General features: G+C 28.9%; 1 protein-coding gene across 2 annotated transcripts in view; it reads left to right on the top strand.

Moving 5' to 3' along the window:
- The window catches only part of LOC112601626 (cadherin-99C), a 56,123-nt gene that overhangs the window by 21,506 nt on the left and 7,467 nt on the right, over positions 1–27,150 (top strand). For both annotated transcript variants that reach the window (XM_025349335.1, XM_025349334.1), the window contains exons 2-12: positions 2,950–3,032; positions 19,157–19,251; positions 20,464–20,529; positions 22,082–22,260; positions 22,405–22,527; positions 22,626–22,868; positions 25,027–25,176; positions 26,127–26,345; positions 26,405–26,608; positions 26,714–26,851; positions 26,970–27,119. In XM_025349335.1, the coding sequence (XP_025205120.1) occupies positions 19,158–19,251; positions 20,464–20,529; positions 22,082–22,260; positions 22,405–22,527; positions 22,626–22,868; positions 25,027–25,176; positions 26,127–26,345; positions 26,405–26,608; positions 26,714–26,851; positions 26,970–27,119 (1,566 nt within the window). In that variant the 5' untranslated portion in view covers positions 2,950–3,032; position 19,157. The remainder of the gene's footprint in view (positions 1–2,949; positions 3,033–19,156; positions 19,252–20,463; positions 20,530–22,081; positions 22,261–22,404; positions 22,528–22,625; positions 22,869–25,026; positions 25,177–26,126; positions 26,346–26,404; positions 26,609–26,713; positions 26,852–26,969; positions 27,120–27,150) is intronic.

Genomic DNA, 27,150 nt, shown 5'->3' with positions numbered 1-27,150 from the left:
AGAGCGATCGTGTATGACTTTTATGGTTCAACATACCCTAGGACCTACTGGACACTGACTGTATTATGCGTACGTGGAAAGACGTGCTTCATTGCGTCCAGACATCGTATATGAAATAAAGAAGTTTTAGTAAGAAAAAAAAATAATAATAAAGTCACGTCCTTGAATACAACGTAATGAAGATATTTCCACATTTTTATTTGGGCCGTGGATGTACATTTGCTTGAATGTTCGTTTAGGAACAAAGAGAACAAACAAATATTACCATAATTATGTAAACTGAAGACGTAGAGCCTAAAAAGTTATTTATCAAATTTATTTTTGTGTTGTTTATACTCGTAGATTACAAGTATGGTTTAATTTTCAACGCGGGTTCTGTTAACTTTTATTATATATATAACTACCTTAACCTTATATTAGTATTGTCATTTTGTCAGTAACGCGATATTTATGATCTTAAAATTGTTTTCAATTAAAATAACCACCAAATTTACTCTACTATAATTCACATACAGCCTACAGGTATAACATTTGAGTGTATTGTAACATTAATTTTAAATTTAATTTTTGCGGGCAAAATGTATTGAAGTGAAAAGAGGAAAATAAATAATTATACGTTTACGAATCATAGAAAAGAAAAAAAATATGTTATGAAAGTTATACAATAATACGCTAATAATAATACCATTCATGTCAATATACATTATACATAGATTATAATATAGTTCAATATTTATTGTTTATATGAATACTTAAATTATGTAATTATTTAGTTCTGTCATTTATCTCTGTAACAATCGACCATATAATTTATTGAATTGGCAAATTGTAAATTTAACTACAATAATGTATATACATAGTAGGTACACCTTTATAACCGTCAGTCATCGTAAATCGTATGGTCATTGCACTGACTGAAGATTATACGATTATATTTCGGTATGATAGGACGCATCAAATCATGTTTATATATTATGTTGTATAATATATTAACTATAGTAACTACACGGTTACTCCGATTTTATCTGACGGTTCTGACAGGATACAACCAAATTGTTGTTGAAAATAATCTATAGCACCGCACGCCGACTGTATTATAGTGGCTTGAAAAGTATATATTTTTTCAACGCGTTTGAATATTATGGGCACCCACAGTTGATTCATATAAATAACGTCTTTATCTACGAGTAATAAAAAAAATGTTTAATACGAAAAAAGCGTCTACTATTCATTCCACTTGTAATTTTGCATTATTTTGAGTATATCTAAGTACTATATAGTATATTATAGTAATATAAGATATAATCGTCGAGCCACATGCATGACCGTCGTAAACTCGTATATTATATTAAAATACGCGTATTTGAGTATCTACCTAAAATTAATTAAAGTAGTTACGTATCTAATGTGAGCAAAAAAAAATAAATAAATATTTTTTTAACTATACTACACGATTTAAATACTGAAAACAGCACGGTGAACCCCACAAGAGAATATCTTAATTAGTTACGATCACATCCCATTTTGTTGTCTTAAACGCATCATTCTGATGTCCGTGACTGAATCTTCGCGATGGAATGTCGTAGGCACCGGGAAACGGAATCTCTGTAGCAGTGTATAGGGCAACCGGTTTTTGTGAAAGCAGCCTCCCATTGCACACACACGCGTAATATTATATAGTATGTAGTACGTGTGTACGAGATAAGCGGAAAGAAATAAAAATGTTAATAAAATTAAAATAGGTAGGTACGTACATTATACATCGCTGTAATACATGCGTGATAGTACACTGTACACAACGGTGATAACACCGTTGAAAAGCAAACATTTTATATCGATAAAAAACTAAATATTATTAAGACATTGCATCGATAAAATATACCTACAATATTAATATTGTATTCGTACCTTGTATATATGAAGGCCATGGCGAATTTTCATTTCAATTAAACAGTTTTTCAATATATACACGGAAAACAATTCGACAAGCATAATATGCCATTTCCAGCTCTGTTTTAGCAACAAATTTTGAGATTTCCGCAATCTGGTGAAATAATTAGTGTCTCTAATAAACACGGTGTATTAACAGTTGAGCCAAAATTTTAAATAGGTTAAGATAAGATACAAATTTTAATGGGTTTAAAATTATGATAGGGATCTAATTGTTTATGTACCTATTGTTTAATATTACGGGGACTAATCGTATTAGACCCTAATGAAGATTAAACATAACATCTGTGTTCACGCGAACCACGCTACAATGATGTATAAATAGGTTTATATAAATATAATCGATATATTTTATTGTTTATAAACAATTTTTATTGACTAAATTTAATATGTGTGAATGTACATCTTAATTTTTCTAACTCTGGTCTCTGACATATATATATCTTTGTACAAAATACGTCACTTATTGTGATCACAAAGTCGTATTTCGACGATTGTTATATATTATGATAAACTAAATATCCGAACAATCAGTGTGACACTAAAATATTTTGAATTTTCAGGTATTCATAAAATTGATTGATGACAGTATCACCAAATGACATTTTAAAATATCTATCTATCTATTGTGTTGTTTTTTTCAATTTAATGGAAATATTATTAATATCTCTACACTAACGTCACTAATGACAATTCCACATAGCTGAAATTGTACACAAAATGAGTTTTTGATATTAAAATATTTGTCATCTCTTTGCGGACAAAATTTGCTTTCGTAAAATAACATTAAAATAAATTATTTTCCCTTTAAATAGAATTTAAATGATAACACACATCTAAATAGGATCTGCGACAACACATATCTATACAATTTACTGTGTGAATACTGTAAATGTTGAAAGATGGCTTTACAAGCGGAATCTTTTTATTACATTAAAATTTATAATCACAATATATATTTATTTCATTAAATAAAACTACTTTTTTACACTGTTTCAGATATTTGCGTGGTATTGCAAAAAGAAAAAAAATGCATTTGCAGTTCGGTGTTGTTGTACTTGAGAACTAAAGCAAAATATTACGTAAGTTATTTAATCGCGTCACTTAATTATTTTACTATAATATTATTAATTAGGGTTTGGTTTTTATATTTTGATTATAACTGTAAGACAAAACATCTAAATCTAGAGTAAAAAAAAGTTAATTTTACAATTTTTAATGATGCAAGTTTGAAAAACGATCATATTACCAAAAAGTTATGAAAATTTAATAAATTCTGCCGAAGTTGTATTTAAAAATAATAATGAAAATAAATTTCTAAAATATGATGGCAACAAGTACTCGTATATTGAAAATGTAGGTAGGTACCCGTAGAACCATTTAATAACACTATAATAAAATCCAGAGTTTTTATAATACATTATTATTAGAAATGATTTTTCTGGTGTTTGAGAAAAAAGTTATTTAGATAGTTGTATTGAAATTAATTTCAATTAGTATAAAATTAGAAGAAAACGAAATGTATACCCATACAATACTAAATAAAAAAGAGAAAAATATAAAAAAACTTAGAATAAAAAAAGAGGCATTTATAAGGTTCAGTCGTTAAGACATGTAGGAAATGTATAAGATATATCTAAGTCTGAAAATACTGTATTGGATACTTGCTTGTATAATGTTTGCTTAAAATCCAAAAATAGACTTTGTTGTACTTTTACCAAGGAGCTAAAAAGTGATATTTTAAACACTTTTGAAATGCTTCGTGGGGAAAAAAACATTTATAATAGGAACAATTTAGATAATAAAAATTAAAAGAAAATTACTGAAGAAGATAGGTACAAGAAGATATAAAACGTAGAATTATCACCTTAAATATAAAGATAGTTTGCTTATTCAAGTTTAAAAAAAAGTATACTTAAATACATTATGCTTAAAAGAATGGATGGTAGTATTAAACTGGGGGAAAAAAAAGTGAGCCTGGTATTTCAAAACAAAGAAAACTTATTTCTATTGAAAGGCCGTGTTAAAGACTAATAGTCTTTTTATAAATTTCAACCATATTAAAACACTGCTCAATATCATGTATTTATAAAAAAAATTTGGTAAATACTACGTAACTACACTAAATATTTAGAAGTAACCAAATAAAAATGGTTTCTATTTAAATTAATGTTGAATAACTTAGATTTAAATTTGAAAAAAGAATGAGGTGTATAATGTATGTAAATATTTAATCAGTATTTTCACTCTCCTGAAAAATTGATAAAATAAAGAAATATGGTATTGTCATTAGCGTAGTGATTTGTTAAATAATTACCTATTTGCTCCGTATAGGAAGTAAGAACTAATAAATGTAAAGACAATAGGCGTGAGTAATAATAATAAGAGTATAATATTAAGGTTAATTCTTATTTACTGAGTAACAGCTGTTCGTCATTATATGGATAACATTATTCATTACGTATAATAATTATAGTAAATATTTTTACTTTTCTTCATCGCATTGTTATTTTCCTGTATGACTTTATATAATAACAACATCGTAGTAAGACAGGAAGACATCACCGGGCCACCCTGAAAGACCTTATAGTTAGTATGTATAATAAAAAATGGACAATATATACTGTAACAGAAAAAATATCTATGTTCTATTTTTATTTTTTTTGAATGACGATAATCAGAGCGATTCGTCACACTAAATCTAAATTATTAATATATAAAAATATGTATAAAAAAATTAATTTAAAACACCGCCTAGACAAGTATCGTGGTTATAATAATAATATAATAAATTCAATTATAATAGGCATACCTATTATGGTTTTAATAATAGGTATTTATTTAATTCTACTGGAGTATACCAGCTACTGTTGACTATTGTATATTACAATAATTATAATTCACACGTAAGAATCGTATGCATATATGACGAATAAAGTTAAAGCCGTTAAAGGTGTATAAGAATCAAAGATAACTGTGTAGTCGATATAATATATATGGATATATTTGTTTGCAGTATTTATATAAATGTAATATGTGTATATTAACACAAATACTTACTTTTCAAATATATTTTTAAGGGTTTCATCAATTCCGCCAGACTTTTTTATACTTGGGTAAAAGGTATATATTCCACAACCTAATTAAACAAGGGGAAAATTAGTCTCCCAGCACAAATATTATAATTTGATTTTACTTACATATTATAAACAAAACTGTACCTGCATAAAAATATTAAAAATATGGTTTTATAAAGTTTTTTTTCTAAATTATTGACTTTTTATCATTAAGTAATGGTAATCTAACATTCTAACATAAAGAACGACATATTTTATAACAAATATTTTTCCTATTCTAATCAGGTTAGTTATATTGTTGGTATATGTATATCATGTTTTAAAGATATGTAAATTTTATTTTTAATACATGTATTTTTATGTAAAGTTATCATTTCTAAAAAATAGTGGTTACATTATTAAGTGAAATGTAATTATATTTTTTAAAGTTAAAAAGAAAATGGGATAATCAAAAATAAAAATTGGTTGCTGGTGGGATCGATAGGTTATTTTTAGACTACCTGTATTGGTGGAATCGATGCTAAATTGACCAAATTAGTATATTGGCTCATTTAAACTGTATTCTACTAATCAAGTATGTAAAATAGATAGCGATAACGAGTTGTATAAAATTATTGGAAAAATATAGTAAAATATACTTTTACTTAGTAGAATGTGTATGATATTTTTTTTTATTTCTTCCTGAGAATTTATATGTAGTAAATGCATACGTAAATAATTGTACATAAAATTACAAAACTCGTATGCAATAGCTAATTTAACAATATTTTTATTTTTAAATTCGCCGTAAAATTTATATAGGCTTTATTTCAACGAAAATAATCACAAATGGTGTTAAATGTAAAATTTTCAATAATATAATTTCTGAATAGAATCAATATAATATTTCAAACAAAAACAATGAAGTATTCAAAGAAAGTATTTGAATTTTAAATACAAATACATACAAAATACTATTTCAAATACTTTATTTAAAAAATATTCTAATCTCTCTATAACAATAGGCAATAGCATTTAAATACTTTTACTCAAATACTTAAGAATATTGGTAGGTATACATAAACAGACAAAGAGAAGACTAAAACACTGCAGTTGATTCACACTCGACATCTACCTGTATATTATACTCGATGATGAATTCCTGTGAAATATTATTGCAGTAATTTATGTTTTAGACACTTATTGTATTTAGACCGGGACGGCAATAGACAATTTAACGAATAGATTTGAATAAATATTCAATATCGTTAACATACATTCGGTTGACTAAATATTATTGGTTTTCTTTTTAATTTTCGAATATTCGATGTGCGATGACAACCAATGAAGAAAAATGCGTGCGCGTAAGATTCATTAGATATATTACATGATATAATATGTAATATATGTGTGACGTGTGTGTTTTTTAGTGTGCATATTATGTATTAGTATAATAATATAATAAACATACATTATTTACACTCAAAACACTATCAACAAGCGTTTTACTTATATTATTATTATTATTATTATTACGTATTAATATAAACACGATTTTGACGTAGGTACATACCGCAGTATAGCTATAGGTACACACCTGCAGTATAATATAATATGTGAACATTATAACGAATAGATTTCGGCTATCATGCGTGATGAATAAACGCATTCCAAGTTAGGTAAGGCTGCGATGTACCTATCGACGACCGACGTGTGAGCTCTGTGGCTATGGCGACGAGGTTCGTACATATTATACCTCTATACTTGTGTGTATGTGTGTATGTATATACATACACCGACGAAAACCGCAAATCATTCCGCCTCTTCGAATCCGCACGGCTTTTTTTTTTCAATTTATATCCCACGGCCGTGTTTGTTCTTCCGCTGTGGTGCAGCACAACCACTGACCAAACACCCCAAAATATATGCGTGACACAAACCGTTTGGTGCAGTTAATGAAATTTTTACACATTTCTTTCTAACCACTCCCGTTTTACCACGTCAAACGGGTTACTTATGCTGCTTTAATATAACGGTTTGCATAGTGGTCAGCGATAGATTCGGTTCCGTAGTTTTCTGTAACATTTAGGCATAAGTGTAGTGTATAGAAACTATAGTTTATATGATTCATTTAGCATTTTTACCCCCCCCCCCCCTTTTTTTCTTTAACACAAAATGTATTCATATTTTCATATTCTGATTTTTAAAATTTTTAAACGATATACTTACTTTTAAATTCTTGTAATATTTGTAGGTATAACTTAAGGGATATCCTGTAGATATACAAAATTTTGTAATGAGTGCCTCCACCTTCCTTTTTTCTACTGTAAATTATTTTAACGGATATTTTCTCTAAAAGTTTTGATGTGTCAAAATAAAAAAATAGAACTCAAACTCGTTTTTGAATAATTTTGTGTAATAAGGAGTAGTTAAGAACAATTACAAGTTCAAAATAATAGGTTTAAAAGATATGGGGACTTTGCTGAAAATTTTAATAATTAATATTTTTTGTTTGCTAAATTGTCAAAGTTTAATAAATACTAGATTCTATAAAACTTCTGTATTTTTATTTTTTGAAAACAATTTTTAAAGGCTATTTGTTACATCCTTAATGTAAACATTTTAATAACCGAAAAATAACCGTAGGTATAGACATTTTTTAAAAAGTTATCCACAAAATAATTTCGATAAAAAGAAGAATTTTTGCTTGAAAAATATAAGTTTGTATCTCCACATGATACTTCTTAAGTATTAAGAAAAATCTTAAAAATTTCAAAATGAGTGTATTTAAAACATCCTAAAATCATAATTTAAATAATATCATTATTAAAAGAAACAATGAGGGTAAGTACGCCTGGTAAATCAATTTGTATGTATACATTATAACTAGATACCATGTTGTTTCCCTCTTTAAATTAGCACCGTTATGGCGGAAAATATACACTCGTTGTGCGTTTGAATATATAATATATATATTATGTACCTATTTAGTATAAAAATATACGCAGGATATGTACCGTTGTGTCGAATTCGCGTTTTGTTTTGTTGCCGAATGCTGCAGGTCTACTAATTAATTTTGCTCACGCGTCGTAATAATTATTAATTATAGTCTATGATAGGCAAAGGACAGTATGCGATTGCGATTAAACACGTCATAATACATGTCACCATTACATCAGTACGCGTGTGCTCGTCCGAATTACCATTTAAACACGCGTCACGAACAAAAGATTTCAATAAATATTTATGTTTCGTTTGCGGCACAATAGTATAATGGGCCATTTCGCGGTAACAGATTATGCACATTACCAATTTCACGAGGAACTTGAATAGATATACAACAAAACAAAGATATCTATGGTTCTTAGCTGACATAAAAAAAAAAAAATAAATAAATAAATAATAAAAAACTATGGTTTATTCTGTTATATTTTCGGAATCGTGCAGATTGCGTTTAGTTCATATTTAGTGCTGGCACCCGAGACAAACCGGGGGTTACCCATTTGCGCTAAAAAAAAATAATTCGTTATGGGTACAGATCATTTGCATCAAATTTACCTGCATAAACATTTTAAAATAATGAATTGGTTATTTAAAATCGTACAATTGACTATGATTATCGATAGCTTATAATTTTCAAAAAAATATAAACTTATTAACTACGTATTACCTACTTATTGTTTAAAATAATTTGTATTATTATGTATTGGTTTTTATTTTAAAAAAATGCATTCTATTGACTATAATTTAAATAAAATTGTATTGATTATTATTTGAGGAAAAATTATATTACTTTATTATATAATTATACCAGGTAAATTCGGCGCAAATAGGCTGTCGGTAAAAACATACCTTTTTTATTTTGGCGTAAAAGGGCTGTACCCGTGGGCAAAGAGAAGAGTATTTCCAACGTTTAAAGATAGTGAATTTAAGAAAAATTATTCGAAAATAAATTATCAGTTCAATTAATATCCAATTATTTATTATACTTACATTCATTTATATATTTTTGTAATATTATTGTATTAATTTAAAAATGTTTTGTAAGTTAATCGTGTTAACCATATTTTAATTGTAACCAGTCATTCAGATATTGCTTGCATAATGTATTTTCATGTACTTAATTTCGGATATTTTGAACTGGCTATACGTATTATTTTTTTCGAATAAAATTCTATACACTCCAATGTTTTTACCGTTTACCGAAGATCACATTATAGACTAGTTATTAAGTAGGTATATTATTACATGAATATTGTATATACGAATAAATACGTTCAATACATTTTAAAGATTCTAAAACGTCGTTTACCTTAAAAGGACTAAATGCATTACTCGTATAATTTATAATGCGCCGTTGCTCTGTCAGTCGATTTTATTACGTCCAAAAACGAAAAACGTTCCGTTGACTATGATACCTATTTCATACATAAGTGAAGGCATTACTATTTTTTGGCTGTATATATTATATGCACGCGCGCATGCCGCTCGGTCTGATGTATTATAATATTATATAGCGCGTTTTATTAAGGAAACGCCGCCTACTCGATAAATAATGCTAACCGCTGACTTACTGGCATATACATACAACGTTATAGGTACAGTTTGGTTTGCCAAGCCCTTTCGGCATATGTATTAATTTTTTTTTTCACATCCGATCCGAGTGTCGTCATTAGTGTTACTGGCATTGGTTTTTTCTCAATCCCACGTCCGCGCCGACAGAATATTATGTTCTCATCGTATATCAATCATCAACTAGTTATTATACAAACTGGAGGTGTCTGCCTCACCGTGTGTTATACAGCGTCCCGTAGTCTGATGTTTTGAACTAGTGTTTCGCGATTAGATCATGATCAAATTAAAATTACATTCATTACAGGAGTACGACGTTTATAGCTATGCGATGTAGTTTATTATTAACCAAATTATTTTTTTATTGAGCCACGCGCGTTATGACTTGTGAGTTGTGATACAGCAGCCGTAACACCGCTGCCACTATATTATCTATTATGTAAAACTCCAACTATAGTCTGATGCAGCTGTACTGCGGAGTGCATCGAAACTACTCTTCGTCGATATGTAAATAAAACCGCCCACTGATTGGTTGTAAGCACTTGTTTTTTTTTTTTTGATAATTAAAATAACAATAAAAAAAAAAAAACTCTATATAGTAGTTGTATAAGTAGTAAAAACGAATTATAGGTATCTCATCTATATTACGCACAGATATAAAAAATAATTGTATGTGTACAACCTATTATATATTTACCTATTTTAATAATCATTATTCATTAAAATTATTTAGAACTATAATACGAAAAAGAAAATTGAAATTATTCTTTTTGTTTTTCCCATTTAACATAATAATAATTAATAAATATAATATAATATTATCTTTCAACATATCTACGATTTATATTCCTTCCGGTTGTTTTATATCTATATATAAATATCATTGTTACTTACATCAATAACAACAGAATTGAAATACTTAAAACTTAAGATATTTTTTTAAAGATATATTATTTAATTTTCTGCATCAAAAACTATAACGTATAATATACGTCGAATATCATGAAATTAATTCTAGAGAAGAATACTCGATTAACAATGTTACATTTAATATTTATAGGATACAAAATTGAATAATAACCATAAATTATAAAAATGTTATTTTAAAAGTTCGAGCATTCGAGAATGAAATCTAGAATAATAATTAATAAATCATGTGAATTAAAATGATGTAAATAATAAACAAACATAACAATAAAAAAAAAAAAAAAAGTATAAAGCAATATAAACGAGAATATTGTTAATAATATTTTCAAAACAATTAAGTATACTCGTACCATACTTGTATAGGTGTATAATATATTTATGCTTTATTATAATACTTATAGTAGCCAACATATAATTTATTTCATACTTAACCAGATACCTTTCAGACACATATTAATATATTGTGTTATTCAAATCTGTATAACCTATGTATGATAAATATTTAAATCATATTAATTTAAATTTTTGTACCTTAATTAGGAGTATTTTGCAATGTTGATGATATTTTATTGAAATAATTTAAATATTGCATTAAAATAAATTTACGATGTTTTATTAAATATATTTATTTTATATATTATGCTAATATTTTTTTTTCAATACAGTTCAGTACGAATTTGTCACCAGTCACCAGAATGAAACATTCAGTGCAGTTGTTAATTTTTTCTTTTCTTAATAATTATTATCTTAAGCTTTTGTCCATATTTAAAAAAAAATAAAAAACAACATTATCAATAAAGTACTGGCTATTTTATTAGCTATACTGTATATCTATTCAGCAAAATGGAGCTAAACATGCCAAAACGTGGTGATTAAGTTAATTATTTAAATAATAATAGTTAAAGACAGGTAAGAATTCAGAGGCGGATTTAAGCATGGAATCATATTAATCACTGAGCATATAACGTAGGTAATAAAGTGAGTTATCTTTATTAGTGAGTTCAACTTTTGAAATGTTAAAAAGATTTTTTCTTTTTATATCATTGATTGAATATATTTATTATTTATAATTACTTATCAACAACTAATTTTATTATGGTTTGAATCAGTTAGGACTTATAGATATAAATATATTATCTAACATAGCAAATACAAAATTTACTGAACTAAATTGGTTTAAATTCATGTTAGAAAATAGTGCTCGGTGATAACAAATTCACTAAATCTTACCATCAGATTTGAAAAAAAAATAATAAATTTCATTTCCCAAAATAAAAACACGTCTCTCCCTTCGAGTATATTTGCCACATCAATCCACTATTATGCATTTATGCCACCATCAATAGACAATAATTAATGTTTTGTATTTTGTCCCAAAACCATTCGGGACTTCAGTTTTTGAAATAAACACGATTCTTAACTAATATTATATCATATATTTATATGGTAAATCAAAAAATTCGTTAAAATTGTTTTTTATAATTTCTTAATCACAGTGCAATCTAAAAACGTTAAAAAAAAAATTACACGGGAAAATCTTTTGGGAAACTTAGTATTTTACTGTCTTATCGTTGTTTGATTGAAGTTAATGTACGCAGACCGTATCATCTATAAAAAAAAACGCGAATAATAATGCAGATTATATGAAATATTTTCATATAATCTGTGATAATAACCACTTCCATTTCCTCGTGTACGTTAGTACACGAGGTAAATGGTCACAAAAGATTATACGTGGTAGTATTACCACCATTAACCGACGATATTATCATCTCTAACCACGCGATTTTCGGAGACTATATGTCTCCTTACCTCTGTCTCACTCTGCTGGAGTTAGCTATATATATACTCGTATGATATAGCTAAGATCATGATGACCGTCATTTGTACCTTACACGCAATATTGGATGCATGTTCGATTCAGATATAAAATGAAAACGAAACAAAAAATAAATAAAATAAGAATACTTCCACCAGTGCGGCTTGCTTAACCAGTTTCTCCGGATATACAACCAAGAGCCCGTGATTTGACCGGATCATTAATCACGCAAACGTCTACGACTTAGCAAGGTAGATTGCTACTCGCTACTAATCTACTAAGTGCTATTAATGTATAATTATTATTATTAGAGATAGTGAGCAATGGTTTCATTCGATTTTTTGATACACCTATAAACTTAATACTGGTATATAACGTATAAATAGTAAGCAACAAAATTGTGTTGTTTTTTTTTTGTACCCATTTCAATGTTTTATGACATTATTATTATTATGTTATGTTTTACATGTTATCAACTTAATAATGACAATATGACGGAGTTTATAAAGTATCAAAATAAAATGAGTATCGAATATATAGAAATTAACATTTTTGATATTACCCATTTATAATATTATCAGTCAATATATCAGAAAAAAATTTATTTCTAGCGCTAATTCTTTGGTCTTCATATACTACGCTTGTACTATTAATTAAACTCCTGGAAAAAAATGATGTATAAAAAAACATGTTTATGGAAAATTCGAATTTGAATTTTACATTTTAATATTGTGCAAAAAAATAAAAACCTATTATAATTTTGATCCAAGATAACAAATGTTTGATGTTTTTCAGCTAAAATCATCATTTTTTGAGTGTTTTTCAGTTGTTGATTATTAAAATACGCATGTACGATGTGCGTTGTCCTCGCATTATATTATTATAATACTTAAAACCTACACGTTTTCCTCGATTTATATTCCACGCGTTTGTTCTGCGCCAAGCGTTCGTGACTGGGGTATTTTCAATCTAAATATCATTAACGGCGACTGTAGCCCGTTAACGGCAAACACGAAGCAAGAAATATTAAGGATTTTTAATTGGTAGGTATATACGTAACGTACCGATATATCTCGTAAGTTTTTCAAAACGGACGTGTGTGATTATTATTATTATGATTTATGAATTATTACTGCAGGTGTGTATTAAATATTTATAAAATAATCCATTGCTATTGGAAATTACGTATTATACTAAAATGTGTACATGACAATTAATATAATTTAAATACTGCCTAACTGTTGTTTTTTTTTAATGTGCCATTGATAAAATTCTGAGAAGAAATAAGTTGAATGTATAATATTATATAGATTTATAGCACTAAATTTAAATCGTTCATGACTGTAAAATAGCTTATTAGTCGTGAGTCACTTCCTGCTGTCTTCTTGATAGTTACAACTTTATTATATACCTACCTATAGGTACACGTTTTCTTAGAAAATTGTATGAATAACGTATAATTTTCGTACAAACTATAGTCTATAAGAATTGTATTATTATAGATATTATATAAATTTGTATGATATCATGAATAAAATATGAATTATATGGCAAGTGACGCGTTATACTTAACGAAAGAAATTTATTGTATTAATATTTTATATTATTATTAATTTAACTGAAATGTTGATTAATTACTCATGACTTATATAAAATACCTTATACTTATGATCGGTACCATACCCATGTAAGTATTAAATTGTTTTGAGATTATACGATGCCCATATTTGAAGTTTAATTTCGTAATATTATATACGCAGTAGGTGTAATTTTAGGAGTGTTCGAGTGCGATACACCTATATAGAACTTTAAAAAATAAGAGACAATAATAGCAATTGGTAAACGTATCGATTATCATTTTAAAAACCGTTAAAAATGTAACTACCAATGAAATCGGATCGGTCTAAACCACGATGTTGAAAAGATAAAGAGATAACACTTACCTTGTCAGAAAAAAATACGCTCTTAATTTGACAACAACTTATTAGATTAAATAAATTTCAAGAGCACAACAGTATTCGAAGTTCCTATTTATCAAATAAGTCTTTTAGAGCTATGATTAATGGTCTTTTATCCAGTAGTAAGATGGCTATATCTGATGCTCCTCATATAATGGCCATTTAACTCCTCTTTTATTTCTGCTATTTATTAATAATCTTGATCTAATATTTAAACAATATAAGTATTTATTGTTCGCCTATGACTTAAAAATATATTTATTATCTACCAATAAATTCTATGAATAATTCTATTCTGCTATAATATGATCTTAACAAATATTCTGAAAAGTGTCTCTAAAATTGTTAAACATCGTATATCATTAATTTTTATTAAATTATTATAACAATATTATAAATTTTAAGTTATAAAATATTTTATTATCAACCTGTCCCGTATGCTGTGACAAAAATACGTAAATAATACCTATTATTAGCGATCGGAACATTCGGATCAGACTATTTACCGTGTCCTGTTCCATACACCAACGCCGCAATTTGTGAAAAACTCATTTAAGAGGAAATTCCGTTTATAAATCAAAAATTACCAATAAAAACGTAATTGTTATTTTGCTAGTCGTTTTTCGCGACAATTTTTCCTTACTGATCATAACTCGTTACGGCGTGTGTCCTTCAGCACCGGATAGTCAAATTATTGTCGTTCTACCGCGAGTTTTAAGATTTCTAACGTTTGATTACAGCTACAGCCACTGTACGGTTTAATTATTTGATTCAATTATATACTCAACAATCATAACTGGGTTATATTTTGAACGACTTACCAAGATTTTCTCGGAAGCTCGCCGGCCCAATTCGAACCGGGTGTCCTCTACAAACAATGATCGAACAGTCATCATAAGGTGTCGACGTTTTTTTTTTAATTGGTATTAATGCGTAGTTTTTATTTCTAATAGATGCCACCTTAAATTTATGTCACGAAAATCGTAAATCAGACCATGTCCGATGTTTCTAGCTATATGACTTTATTTGTTCTAATATTTACAATTTACATAGTATACTATTCAAATGAGGTCTCTAACAGACATTTTTCAGTTCTCACTGCAATAGTTCAATAACAAAATCAGTCAGTAGTACTGGTCTTCTATTATTATTATTTTATTTTAATTATTTTTTAATTTTAATGATAATCCAACTCCAGTAAATAACAAAAGACTATGATATTATATTGTAATACAGAGGTACAGTTATATGAAAAAATATTTATCTTATTATTATTTCTATCGCTAATTTCAGACGTTACCTGGAAATTATCCTTGTTAAGCAGGAAGGTGAGATGCTCTTTAAGTTTAACGTTTAAATATACACATATATATATATATATACGTGAAACACATTACGTAGGAGTTATTGCAATTCTGCGCGTTTAAATATTTGAAATTCAAATGTAACAAAGTAGTATTATTTATGTAGTTACATTTATGATATGTTTATTATTATATTTGTGGCGAATTAGTGTATTATAATATGTTCATGTTGACGCCGTTGTTCGAGCGTAACACGTACATATTTCACTTTATTTAAATCACTCTTCTCGAGAAACCTGGTAACTTTGACAATTAAAACTAAATTTGAAGTATCAAATTTAATATATATTAGCCATATAGGTGTGGAGCTGCTGTATACTTGTGGTGTTATACGCGTATATCTTTATTGGTGCACGCCTAACCACTGCGGGCTATTGTTTAACGACTGAGAGCTATTTTTTTTTTACAAATATATTATTATTCGGATGTGCGTATTACATAATTTATAAATGTTTATTAATGTATATTATATGGACAGCGCAGGATATGAAATATTGGCAAGTTACCATGTAAATTTGCCGATTCACCGCCGCGTATTGTACATAATTCATAATATAAATATATATATATAATACCTATCCAATATCCACCTACCTAAACGTTTCACGGTTTTCTTGCGTATGAAAATGCAGGTATTTTAATATATTAAAAATACAAATGAACCTATATAATACTGAATTTCTTGTTGTAACTTACACGGTTTTTGATTGACCATCTGATATTATTCTTGTCTTAATTAAAATCGTTTAAAAAGTATTAATGTCGTTATTAATTATTGAATTATTTTAGGTAGATTACATTATACTCTGTACGCATTATTCGTGAATTCATAATAATATACTGTACAGATATAATTTATTATAACGCGAACGTGTATAACCGATCAGGCTGAAACATTGATAATGCCTCAACGGTCTAACAATAATTGGTATTATACATTTATATAACTTTTAAGTTCTTAGCAAACAAATATAGTAGTATAGTACCTACATATACTTAGATATATCGTCGATTTCAATCGAATTTACGGGCCATAACGGTTGTAAGGTAAACGGTCCAAGTTGAAATAATATGAATTATGTAGGTAGGCACCCTTATATGATACCTATGTATACCTACGCGTGTCGATGCGATCTTGGCGATTTCTCGTTAAAACCACGTAAAAGTGGACTACGGGGACTCCGGCTCGCCGCACTTGGACGCTAAAAACGGTCTTATTATCTCCACGACTGGCGCAAGCACTTTTCGTTTTCATGTATATATCGTTAGGCAGTAGTCGTTATCTGTACAATATTAAATTGTGTGTGTCGTACTCTTATACGTATTATACGAATGTCGAATCGTGACGGTGGCCAAGGCAAGTTGCTAAACGCTCGAGATGTTTGACCCGAATACCGATTGACCGTCGTGCCGCCGTTCGGTCGTATCGAGCCAAAAAATCCTGTCCACAGATATTGTTATAGGTATTATAGGTACATGCCTACGCCTGTAATATATCTTTCAAAAAAAAAAACACACACACAATAATATATATTATTATAGGGGCACGGCGGAGTTGGATCGGATTCCGATGTATGGCCTTGCAGAAAGGGTTAGGTGCATACTATAATATTATGTTAGGTATACGTACTCACACATATTCACGCACATAAACACACGTCACACACTGCGGCAGTTGGTGAAAAGTCATCGAATTACAATATAATTAGCGCGACGTGAAATCGCGTATATAATATACACCGATGCAGTGTATAATGTGTTTAGGATTTAGGTACATAGTATATATTATAAATAATCGACTAAATAGTAAAAACAGTATATATCAATAAAAATAATAATAATTTTGTATAGCAATCGGATTAGATCTGCATTGGTCGTGTTCCTAGGATTTTAATATTATATTATATTATATTGTTATAATATAGCACATGTTCTCTCGTGCGGCGAACGTTTTCATAACGAAAAATCTCAAAATCTCAATTTATTTTTTCGTTGCATTCGCAACACATAACACTATCGTGTAGTCATATGTGTGTAATTCTGCACATAACGTTCCAGAATTCCGGATGCGTTATACTCAGTATAATGTCTATAAACGTACAACGCACCAATGAGTTTTATAAAATCATTCGAGAAAGTATTTTTCCGATTCGAACTGAAAGACAATAAATATTATAAAAAAAAATAAAATAATAAATACAATACTATCACATAGCCATGTTATAACGAAGGACTATAATATACGCTATCGTTTAGTCACGATTACTGAAAAACTTTAAGTGATTTGTATATTATTATGTTCTATTCATTGAATATTTGCCCCATTCGAATTACGTATTCAACATAAATTATATAATAAAAGACACACATGTGTGTATTATTAATATACACTACGTTACTTTAACCTAAATAGTAAATACTATAGCTGCTCATATTATTATTATTATTATTATTATAGTTATTAACAGGTATACCTACCTACCTAATAATTTATTTATAATACAAAAAATACTCGTTGCATCGTATGGCTAATTGTGGTTATTATTTATCATTATTGCGTTTGTGGTAAAGAATTATTCGCGTTATCGATTCAATCGACCGAAAATATTCTTTTTAATTTTATGAATGTATACGTACAATGTACTTATTATGGAGTTATATATGCCATGGTAGCTGGATCAGTCATATAGTACATAAGATGTAAGAGTTATAAAAATTTTAGATAGGTAACTTATTCAACGTGTTACCAACAAGTTAACGTTTCTACTATTCATTCGATAATAAAATAGTTAATTAGGTGTATTCGGTATGATAATAGCGTAGAAATTTAAAACGATTTCTAATTTATATACAGATGGTAACGACATTAATCCCAAATCATTGATTATAAATGAATATTGATGGCAAGCAAATTATATTGTATATACCTTTAAAGGTATACTATAGTAGTATAATATGTTATAAAATGCATTCTCAAATCCCGTGTTATATAAACAATTTATTATTACTTATTAAGTCGCAAAATATTTCCTCGTAAAAAAAATTAATAAACGTATCGTTGCAGTACATAAACGCACATTATCCATCAATTAAAAAAAATGACATACTAAAATGATCGTCAATAATATACTATACGACTTTAAAAGGTCACGTGCCATTATTATCGTATACACGCGCATAACTGCATAGTGGACTTTCACTCATCAGTCTCAAGGGGTTTTTCGACAAGAAAAAAACACCTCGTCTCACTTACACAATTGTGCAATAACAGTTATGTAGTAATATAATAAGCAATATTATCCTGGTTGAAAAATCTCTCGACGTCAGATGAAGTCCTGCGCGTAGAATAAGTCATAAAAATACTTCTTTTAAAACTTATTCGCTAATGACAGACAGTTACGCGCAACCACACGTGTGTGCGTGCATGCGGTGTGCCAGTGCGTGTGATTTTCATAACCTAGTGATTTGTTGTAGTGTACCTATTAAAATTTAAATGATTTTTTGATTTAGGATGGATCGACGACGGTTTATAGCTGCGTGGACCCCGCTACTGTTCCTGCTCGTCTTGGACAAAGGATACCGACATGGCGTTTATGCCAAACCAGGTAATTTGATTAGAAGATTAGAGCTCTATACATTATAGCATTCAACTGTAAGGATAATAGTTATAAGTAGGTACCTATATAATGCTATCTACAACGCGTTATCTGTGTTATATGACGCGTTCATGTTATCTTATGCTAAAAAATTCATCTGTTAAAAAAAAAAATAGAATCTTAAACTGCAATAAGTATAAACAACGTATATTATTATTTATTACCTATTATTTATCGTTTTAACGATCTATTTTTAATGTAATACTTATTTTATTTGTGCCCAGTAATATTACTAGCGGTATATGTATTGTTTAAACAATCTCGAAGAAATAAATAAAAACCTACCATTTATAAGTAAATCCCGAAGAAATTATACGTGACGTCATCAGATAATGTAATAACTAATAATTCTACCTCCTATACAATAATATTTATCTCCATACAACTATATGTAATATGTAATGTGTGCGTATGTTGTATGACGACAATTTTCTCCATGCCCATAAAAAATAATAAACAAGTTGTTTACTTATACGCGTATTATTCAATTGAAAATATATTAATTCAAAAATTATCATACACCAATATTACTAGTTTCGTTGAAATGAGTTAATTAGTTAGATCCGTGGGATTGTGTAATCGATTGTCGCTTCATATATTTATAAATGAAACATAAAATCTTATACGCGGCGTGTATATAATATGTGAAAAGCATTTATAGAGGATTGACGACCGGTTTGTATATATCTATACTCTATAGGGTCGTAGAACTCGTGTGAACATCTTACACGTGTATATAGGTATATAAATATTATGAATTTCGTGAATTATGCTTAAAATCATATGTTTATAAAAATTTTGAAAACTATACAAAAAATTACAAGTAATTTGGTTATAATATTTAGCATAAAGCCTAACCGAAATGCACAAATCGAAAATGTCATCAAGATTTTTTTGATTCAATCGCGGATGAATGGTTTTGATTGGGAAGTAGGAAAAATATTTGAAACATAATTTAACATGTATTCATAAAAATACTTAGATAAATATAAAATAATTATTAGTACTTATAGGTAAATCAGGTATAACTAGTATTTTTAATGACAATATTATTTTCATACTGTTAATTGGTTGGGGTATCACTGTACTAACCTCTAAAACCATAACAGTCAAAATATTAATAAAATACATTTTGAATCGAATTCATTTTTATTATTTTAGGACTATGCGAGATGGAAACTGGCCAAGGAAACATTGTGCTGGACATCGAAGAAAGTCGTGGGTCTCGTGAGTATTTATTTTTTTTCAATAAAATCCAATTTGTCATGGCAATAAAAAAAAGATCCACTTATATTTCCGCGTGACGTGTGTTAATTTGTTTCGGGTTACACAAGTTATCGATGACCCAACGGGTACATGTTAAAAAGATAATTTGAGACGACGAACAAAGGTACTCGCTGGAAGGGAACTGCAGTACAAAACAAAAAATTATAATCATTATCTTATTATTATAAAACATTCAATACGAAGAACTCATACCGATAACTTTATACCATAAAAAAAGAAATATTAAGTACTTATAAATAATTAAATGGTTATAGCGGTTAGACTTTCAGAAATATAATCGCGCTCGGGAAGTTCTTAAAAACCCCTCGTTACTTGTTTTCGAACGACATTTAATATCACACAATAATTATACGTTTTTTAAACATAAAAGTTAATTTATAAAAACTAGACCGTGCGAACTTATTATTATATACAACACACATAGTCACGCTGTATAATTGTCACCAGCACACACACATTCACAAATCACAACTAGCCACAACAACAACAACAAAAACGAAAAACTGATTATTACTCTTCACAACAATAATTGTACCGTTATCCTCGAGCTATTGGCAGTTATTTACACCTCGAGATGTGCGATGCCAACGTTAAGCGTGCCACCTTTACAATGGACCATCGTTCTACAGTCACTTTTTATTGTGCTGGTATTTGACCTGATATTACTTACCTCGGCCAATCAACGACAGCACGTAAACTATGTGAATGGTAGTAAATATAATAGACATGTCGAAGTTACCGAGTTCTTATATACTCCACTGTAAATAGTGTAAATATATAGGTCTTATCCCAAATGTCATTCGATAATAAGCTATGTAAAATATTTCGTCCAACTAGAAATCAACGCTAAACGGAAGGTATATAGATATATAATAAAGATCATACTTCCGCCTCACACGTCACTTGTATGTCTTCAATATTATTGTTGTACAATTGACGAGCCGTTAAAACGATTCCCACGAATAACGTGATTCCTCTGCAGAGTAGTTTGCCCAAAAATGTTTTCTTTTTCCTATGATTATTTTATACTATACAATATAAGTAGACGATTTTTTCGAAAAATGGAAACTCTTCTATTAGAATATGCACAATCAACGGTCGTTTGAAAATACTTAAAAAAAAAAATTGGAATATTAACAAGATTTTAATGTTTTAATTATTCAATCGACTAGTCATCCAACTGGTATCTTTTATTTATAGTACTTTTTTGAGAAAATACGGAGCAGTTTCGTGTTATAGAAATCGCGTGCCTCTATAACTGAGTTTAAAACGTATATTAACCGTAGTTAACGTACAATAATTATGGGCTATTATCTTGGCAATTATATATATAAAAAACGCCTGAGGATGCTTATGCACTTATGATAATATATTAAGTATAAACTCAATATAATGATATCGTGATCTTTTTTATATGCTACAATAATATAATCTACGTAAAATAATCTATAACGTACTTAAGACACCTGTTGTTTTGTTTATATGTGAACAGAAATAAATCAACCTATCAAACCATCCGAATTACCGATCATAGGAGATCCTTACACTGAAATATCTTTGGATTTACTTTTTCCGACGAGAAATTCAACATTCGCGTTAATCGGAAAACATATCCAATTGACTCAACCGCTGGACAGAGACGCGGAAAATTTGTCCCACATCGTATTCCAGGTAACTATTATTATTCTTTGTATTTTTTTTGTATTTTTTAAAAATATAAATTTTTAGGCACATTATAAGAAAACTAAATTTATTATTTTGTACTAACTCATCACTTGAAATCTTTTTTCTTATTTTAAATATCTATACTTTCAGGTCACGTGTGTGGTAAGATCTACCAACAAAAAAAGGACTATACCCATAATAGTCCGCACAACTGACATTAACGACAATGCACCAGTATTTTTGGATACTCCATACCAAGTATCGGTTCCCGAGGTACGTATCGTATGATAACACTTGGCATAATTCATTAATTTTCATCGTTCGACTAAATTCTTACCAATTAATTTTCGTGTATATGTGTGTGTGTACAGTTGACAACAGTCGGCACATCTGTGGCAGCTGTTAAAACAATAGACGCAGACACCGGCGTCAACGCTCTAGTCGAGTACTTGGTGATTCCTGGAAATGTACCGGAAGAAGAACTTCAAAAAGGCCGAGTCAGCGATGGCGTCAAACACTTTAAGATGAAATCTTCCAATTCTGGCGAAATAATACTACAGAAGGGCCTGGACTTTGAAAAAGTCCAAAAATACTTCGTAACGATTCAAGCGACGGTACGTGTAAAATTAAATGTTTAATTATCATGTGTTCAACTTTCGGCGAAAACGAATTTCTAATAGATAGAGCGCAGCTCTTTGTATATTATATTATAATTTTATTTAATCGGTATCGCAGTAATTACTTTTCTCCGCAATGTTGATTCATAAGCCGAAGTCGACTTTTGGAACCGTATCCTCTAACTACGAAACCGTGTAATATTTTTAAAATATAATATTACAAATTACGATTTACGTTTATGGTGCGGGGATACGCACTATACGCGATAGGGTTTAATAACGAGGCCAAAGTGGAAATGTCCAATTTAAGCAAGCCGCTCTAGTTACACTGGTATTTTTTACCAGTTTTTTTTTCTTACAGACCGGTTATGGATACATTTTCTTTCTCACATATGCATTTTATCCGTTTTATTATATACACCTATATGTTTACACCACTTCCCTTAGTAAACGATATGTAAGAAAAGGAGGGATTAGATATTTGTACCTACACACACACACGTCGCACGTTTCGCACTCCACAAACGTCCTACGCTGTGATACCCTCGAACACCAGTTGAGATTGCGTGCCTATATTATGTATGCATCATCTCCTACGGATTTTATATACAGTATATAATGACTCATTAATCCTACACCTGAAATTTCATACCTCTTTTCTTTTTAATACTTCACTCCAGAGAATATAATATGATAATAATTAAGTGTTGAAATTAGCCAAAAAATAGCGTTGGTGGTTGATAATACAACAATAATAATAATTATAATAATATATGCACGCGTATAATATATTATACGATTTGTTGACAATGGATAATCACATTTCCAGTTAATTGCGTTTTCAACTCATTTTTATATTACTGTTCGTGAGTCACTTCATGATTTCAATATATCGTATTATTATTATTTTATTTTGAAATTATTTAGTTAAATAATAAAAAAACTATTTATACAATTATACATAATACTTATGTTTATGGAATATACGCGTGTACTGGTTTTAATAATAATGACGTGAACATATCACTCTGGTTAGATTAGTTAGACTAATTATTGAAGCGTTAAAATATATTCTAAACGTAAATCTTAAAAGTTTTTCTTTTAATTCGACCTCGAAGTTATAATAATTCTATTTCAACATACATTAAATTTGAGTACTTATTTACAACTGACATTATTTGTTCTGGTGTCATACACCCACTTAGTAATAATATTTATGGACTATGGTTCACAAACGTTTGACCTTCACTATTCGACCCCCGTGTTATCATTATCAGTAATTTATTTATTAAATAGGTAATCAAAAACTAATAAATAGCTTCTGCATTACCCGCCATAACATATTTTAATGATAATGCATTTTCATTTAAGTAAACACCCTGAGCAATTTTTTTAAAACTCATACGACCTTTATTATTTTAAAAATGTGTCCTGCGGCGATCACTATAATGTTTTAATTTTTAAAAGATGGAACTTTACAAAACTCTATTAGCCGACCTGCACAGTTGCATTATATATACACTTAGTATATGATATTATTATATAGATAATTTATATCTACAATTGGATAAATCGTTAGTAAACGTGCGCGTCATTCTGTGTGTATATATAGTGTATAGTGTATATTGTGTAAAATTATTATTTCTGTACGCTTCGAACAATAATATTTTAATTAATATTCTATTTTCCCAACGCGTGTCAAATAAATAGAACAGTCGAATATCGATGAACAGTATAGGTGCAGGTATTATATAGTTGTTTATATTTGAATATTACACGCATCCAAATATGCACGAGCACACGCACACACTCGTTACAGCGTACACAACTCATATTATATATATATAAAGGTACACACGCTGTACATATGGCACATCTATGACGGAATAGCAACGGTTGCAGAGGTCAAATACGTTTTAAATGTTTAAATGGCGTGAATCGTAGTAAAGTTTTAAATGTCTCGAAATGCATAGGTTTCTTATTTTGTTCGGTTATTGGTGTATTTCGTATGCCTTGGGACAGGCGACAGAATTCAACGTCGGTCCCATTTATCTATACCCTCTGCCGGTCGGTATTATCCCGTTTTCCCGATAAACTACCTTTATTTTCATAGCATCGGTAAACGAACGAACGAATGAAATAAACATGATTTCAGGACCGAGCGAAGAACCCCGAAGACAGACTTACCTCGACGACGACGCTTACGGTAATGGTAAAAGACGAAGACGATCAGGATCCATCGTTCAATTACCAAGGATGTACGGTTCAGGACGGAGCTTGCATAAATCCAGAATACTACACCACCGTAAGTTACCATTATGATATAATCCATGATAATTATTACATAAAGATTTTAACATAATACCAGTGAAATAGAATGCGTTCAGTTTTTTTAGACCATTATTTTCTGCTCTAAAAATCATAGTGACCAATCCAATATATTAACATATTTTATCTGTTTAATATACTGCGTACGTACTATATAGTTATTTCATTCATGGGAGAGAGTTAAAACATTTAACGCTTAACCGGTTTTCCGGATGCCCGCAGGTTTCATATACGAACTAATATAATCGTAAACTATATTACAAATCGTCAGTGTAATAAGCTCGTGTAGAGAGGGAGTAATATAAATGGCATTTTTTTATTTTCGTGATTTATTATTGGAGTTGAATGATTGTGATTTACAATGATAAATGCAAATACATATGTACTGGAATCATACAATTCGTTACAGATGTAAACATATTTAAACGTTTTTCAAGTATTATATTAGTAATTACAATAATATAGTATACAATGTACCTACTTAAATTCATTCATGTTTTTTATTAAAATAATATAAAATATAATTTATTTTTAGTAAATTAATTAGTTACTTGTAGTTTATATTGACTTAGAAAGATCAATTGAATTAAACTACCTAATTAAAAATGTTGTGATCTATCCCATAAAGTGAGAAAAAATAAATTGTCACTAAATGAATTATTAAAACATAATATTATAATATGAACTAAATGTTTTGAATTTTTCTATCATTGATATGTTTTAACTAAGTATTATTATATCTATTGTCTCGTCTAAAAATAATAATGTATACTTAAAAATTATTTCATGGTCAATATTATATTAGTACATTTATTTTTAACAAGGAATAATTTACTTTTACTTTCTTGTACCTACATTAAATAAAACTTTTTGAATTTTATAAAATTATTATTGTTTTACTAAATATTTTTATATATTACTTATTAGGTTGCTAGTGGTGTAAATTCTGGAGTCCTAACGATAAGACCAGAAAAAATACAAGCTGTTGACATGGATTCTTTGAATTATCCAATCGAGTATACGTTTATTGATGGGACGCCATCTTTCTATTCCGAATACTTCACCATCGATCCTCAGTTTGGTACCGTAAAACAAATAAAGGCAGTAGATACTAGTTTGACAAAGAAATTTTCAATAACTGTCAAGGTATATTATTAAAATATTACCTATCTTTATAGTTGTTAAAAAAAATTAATGTTCTTAAGGCTGAAGAAGAATCATCCAACCATAGATCAACTACTGCTAAACTGTACATTGAAGTAAAACCTGTCGATATCAATCCCCCCGTGATACATAGTTCTGCTGTTGATGAAGGATATGGATTTGTAGAAGAAAACTCTCCTATTGGTACAAAAGTTTTAGATAAAAATGGACAACCAATCATTTTATCCGTAACCGACGACGATTTGGTAAATATTATAATTAAAATATAAAATCAAAAAAGTTTTTTTTTTATTCTCAATTTGAAATGTACAATAAGTTACTTATGTTTTTAAACATCAAAATATTTATAGGGACCAAATGATCCTAAAGTAACTTATGCATTTGAACTCACTACTAATTCTTTTAATGTGGATTCCGATGGATATGTTTACGTAAATGAAGAAAAATTAGACAGAGATCCACCTAATCCTGGAAAATACCGTTTTCAAGTAAATATAAATTTATATTAAATTGTATTAAAATGTAAATGTTGTATAATTTGATCACTCATTAGTTGCAATCAAACAAATGATTTTTTTAATACTATTATAAAAATATTATTTTTAGATAGTAGCTAGAGAAGTTAATGGACATGCTGGTAGCATTCCATATCTAATGACAGTGTTTTTGAAAGATGTGAATGATAATCCTCCTCGAATGCCAATGTTGTCTCCAATCACGATCCAAGCTGGAAATTCTAGGCGACAACTTGTCCAAGTACGTTGTAAATTATATTGATCAATTTTAT

Source organism: Melanaphis sacchari, unplaced genomic scaffold, assembly GCF_002803265.2.
Source record: "Melanaphis sacchari strain LSU unplaced genomic scaffold, SCAv2.0 Contig7_pilon_pilon, whole genome shotgun sequence".
Lineage (NCBI taxonomy): Eukaryota > Metazoa > Arthropoda > Insecta > Hemiptera > Aphididae > Melanaphis > Melanaphis sacchari.
Note: the sequence above shows the minus strand (reverse complement) of the source record. Positions and strands in the feature narration are given on the sequence as shown.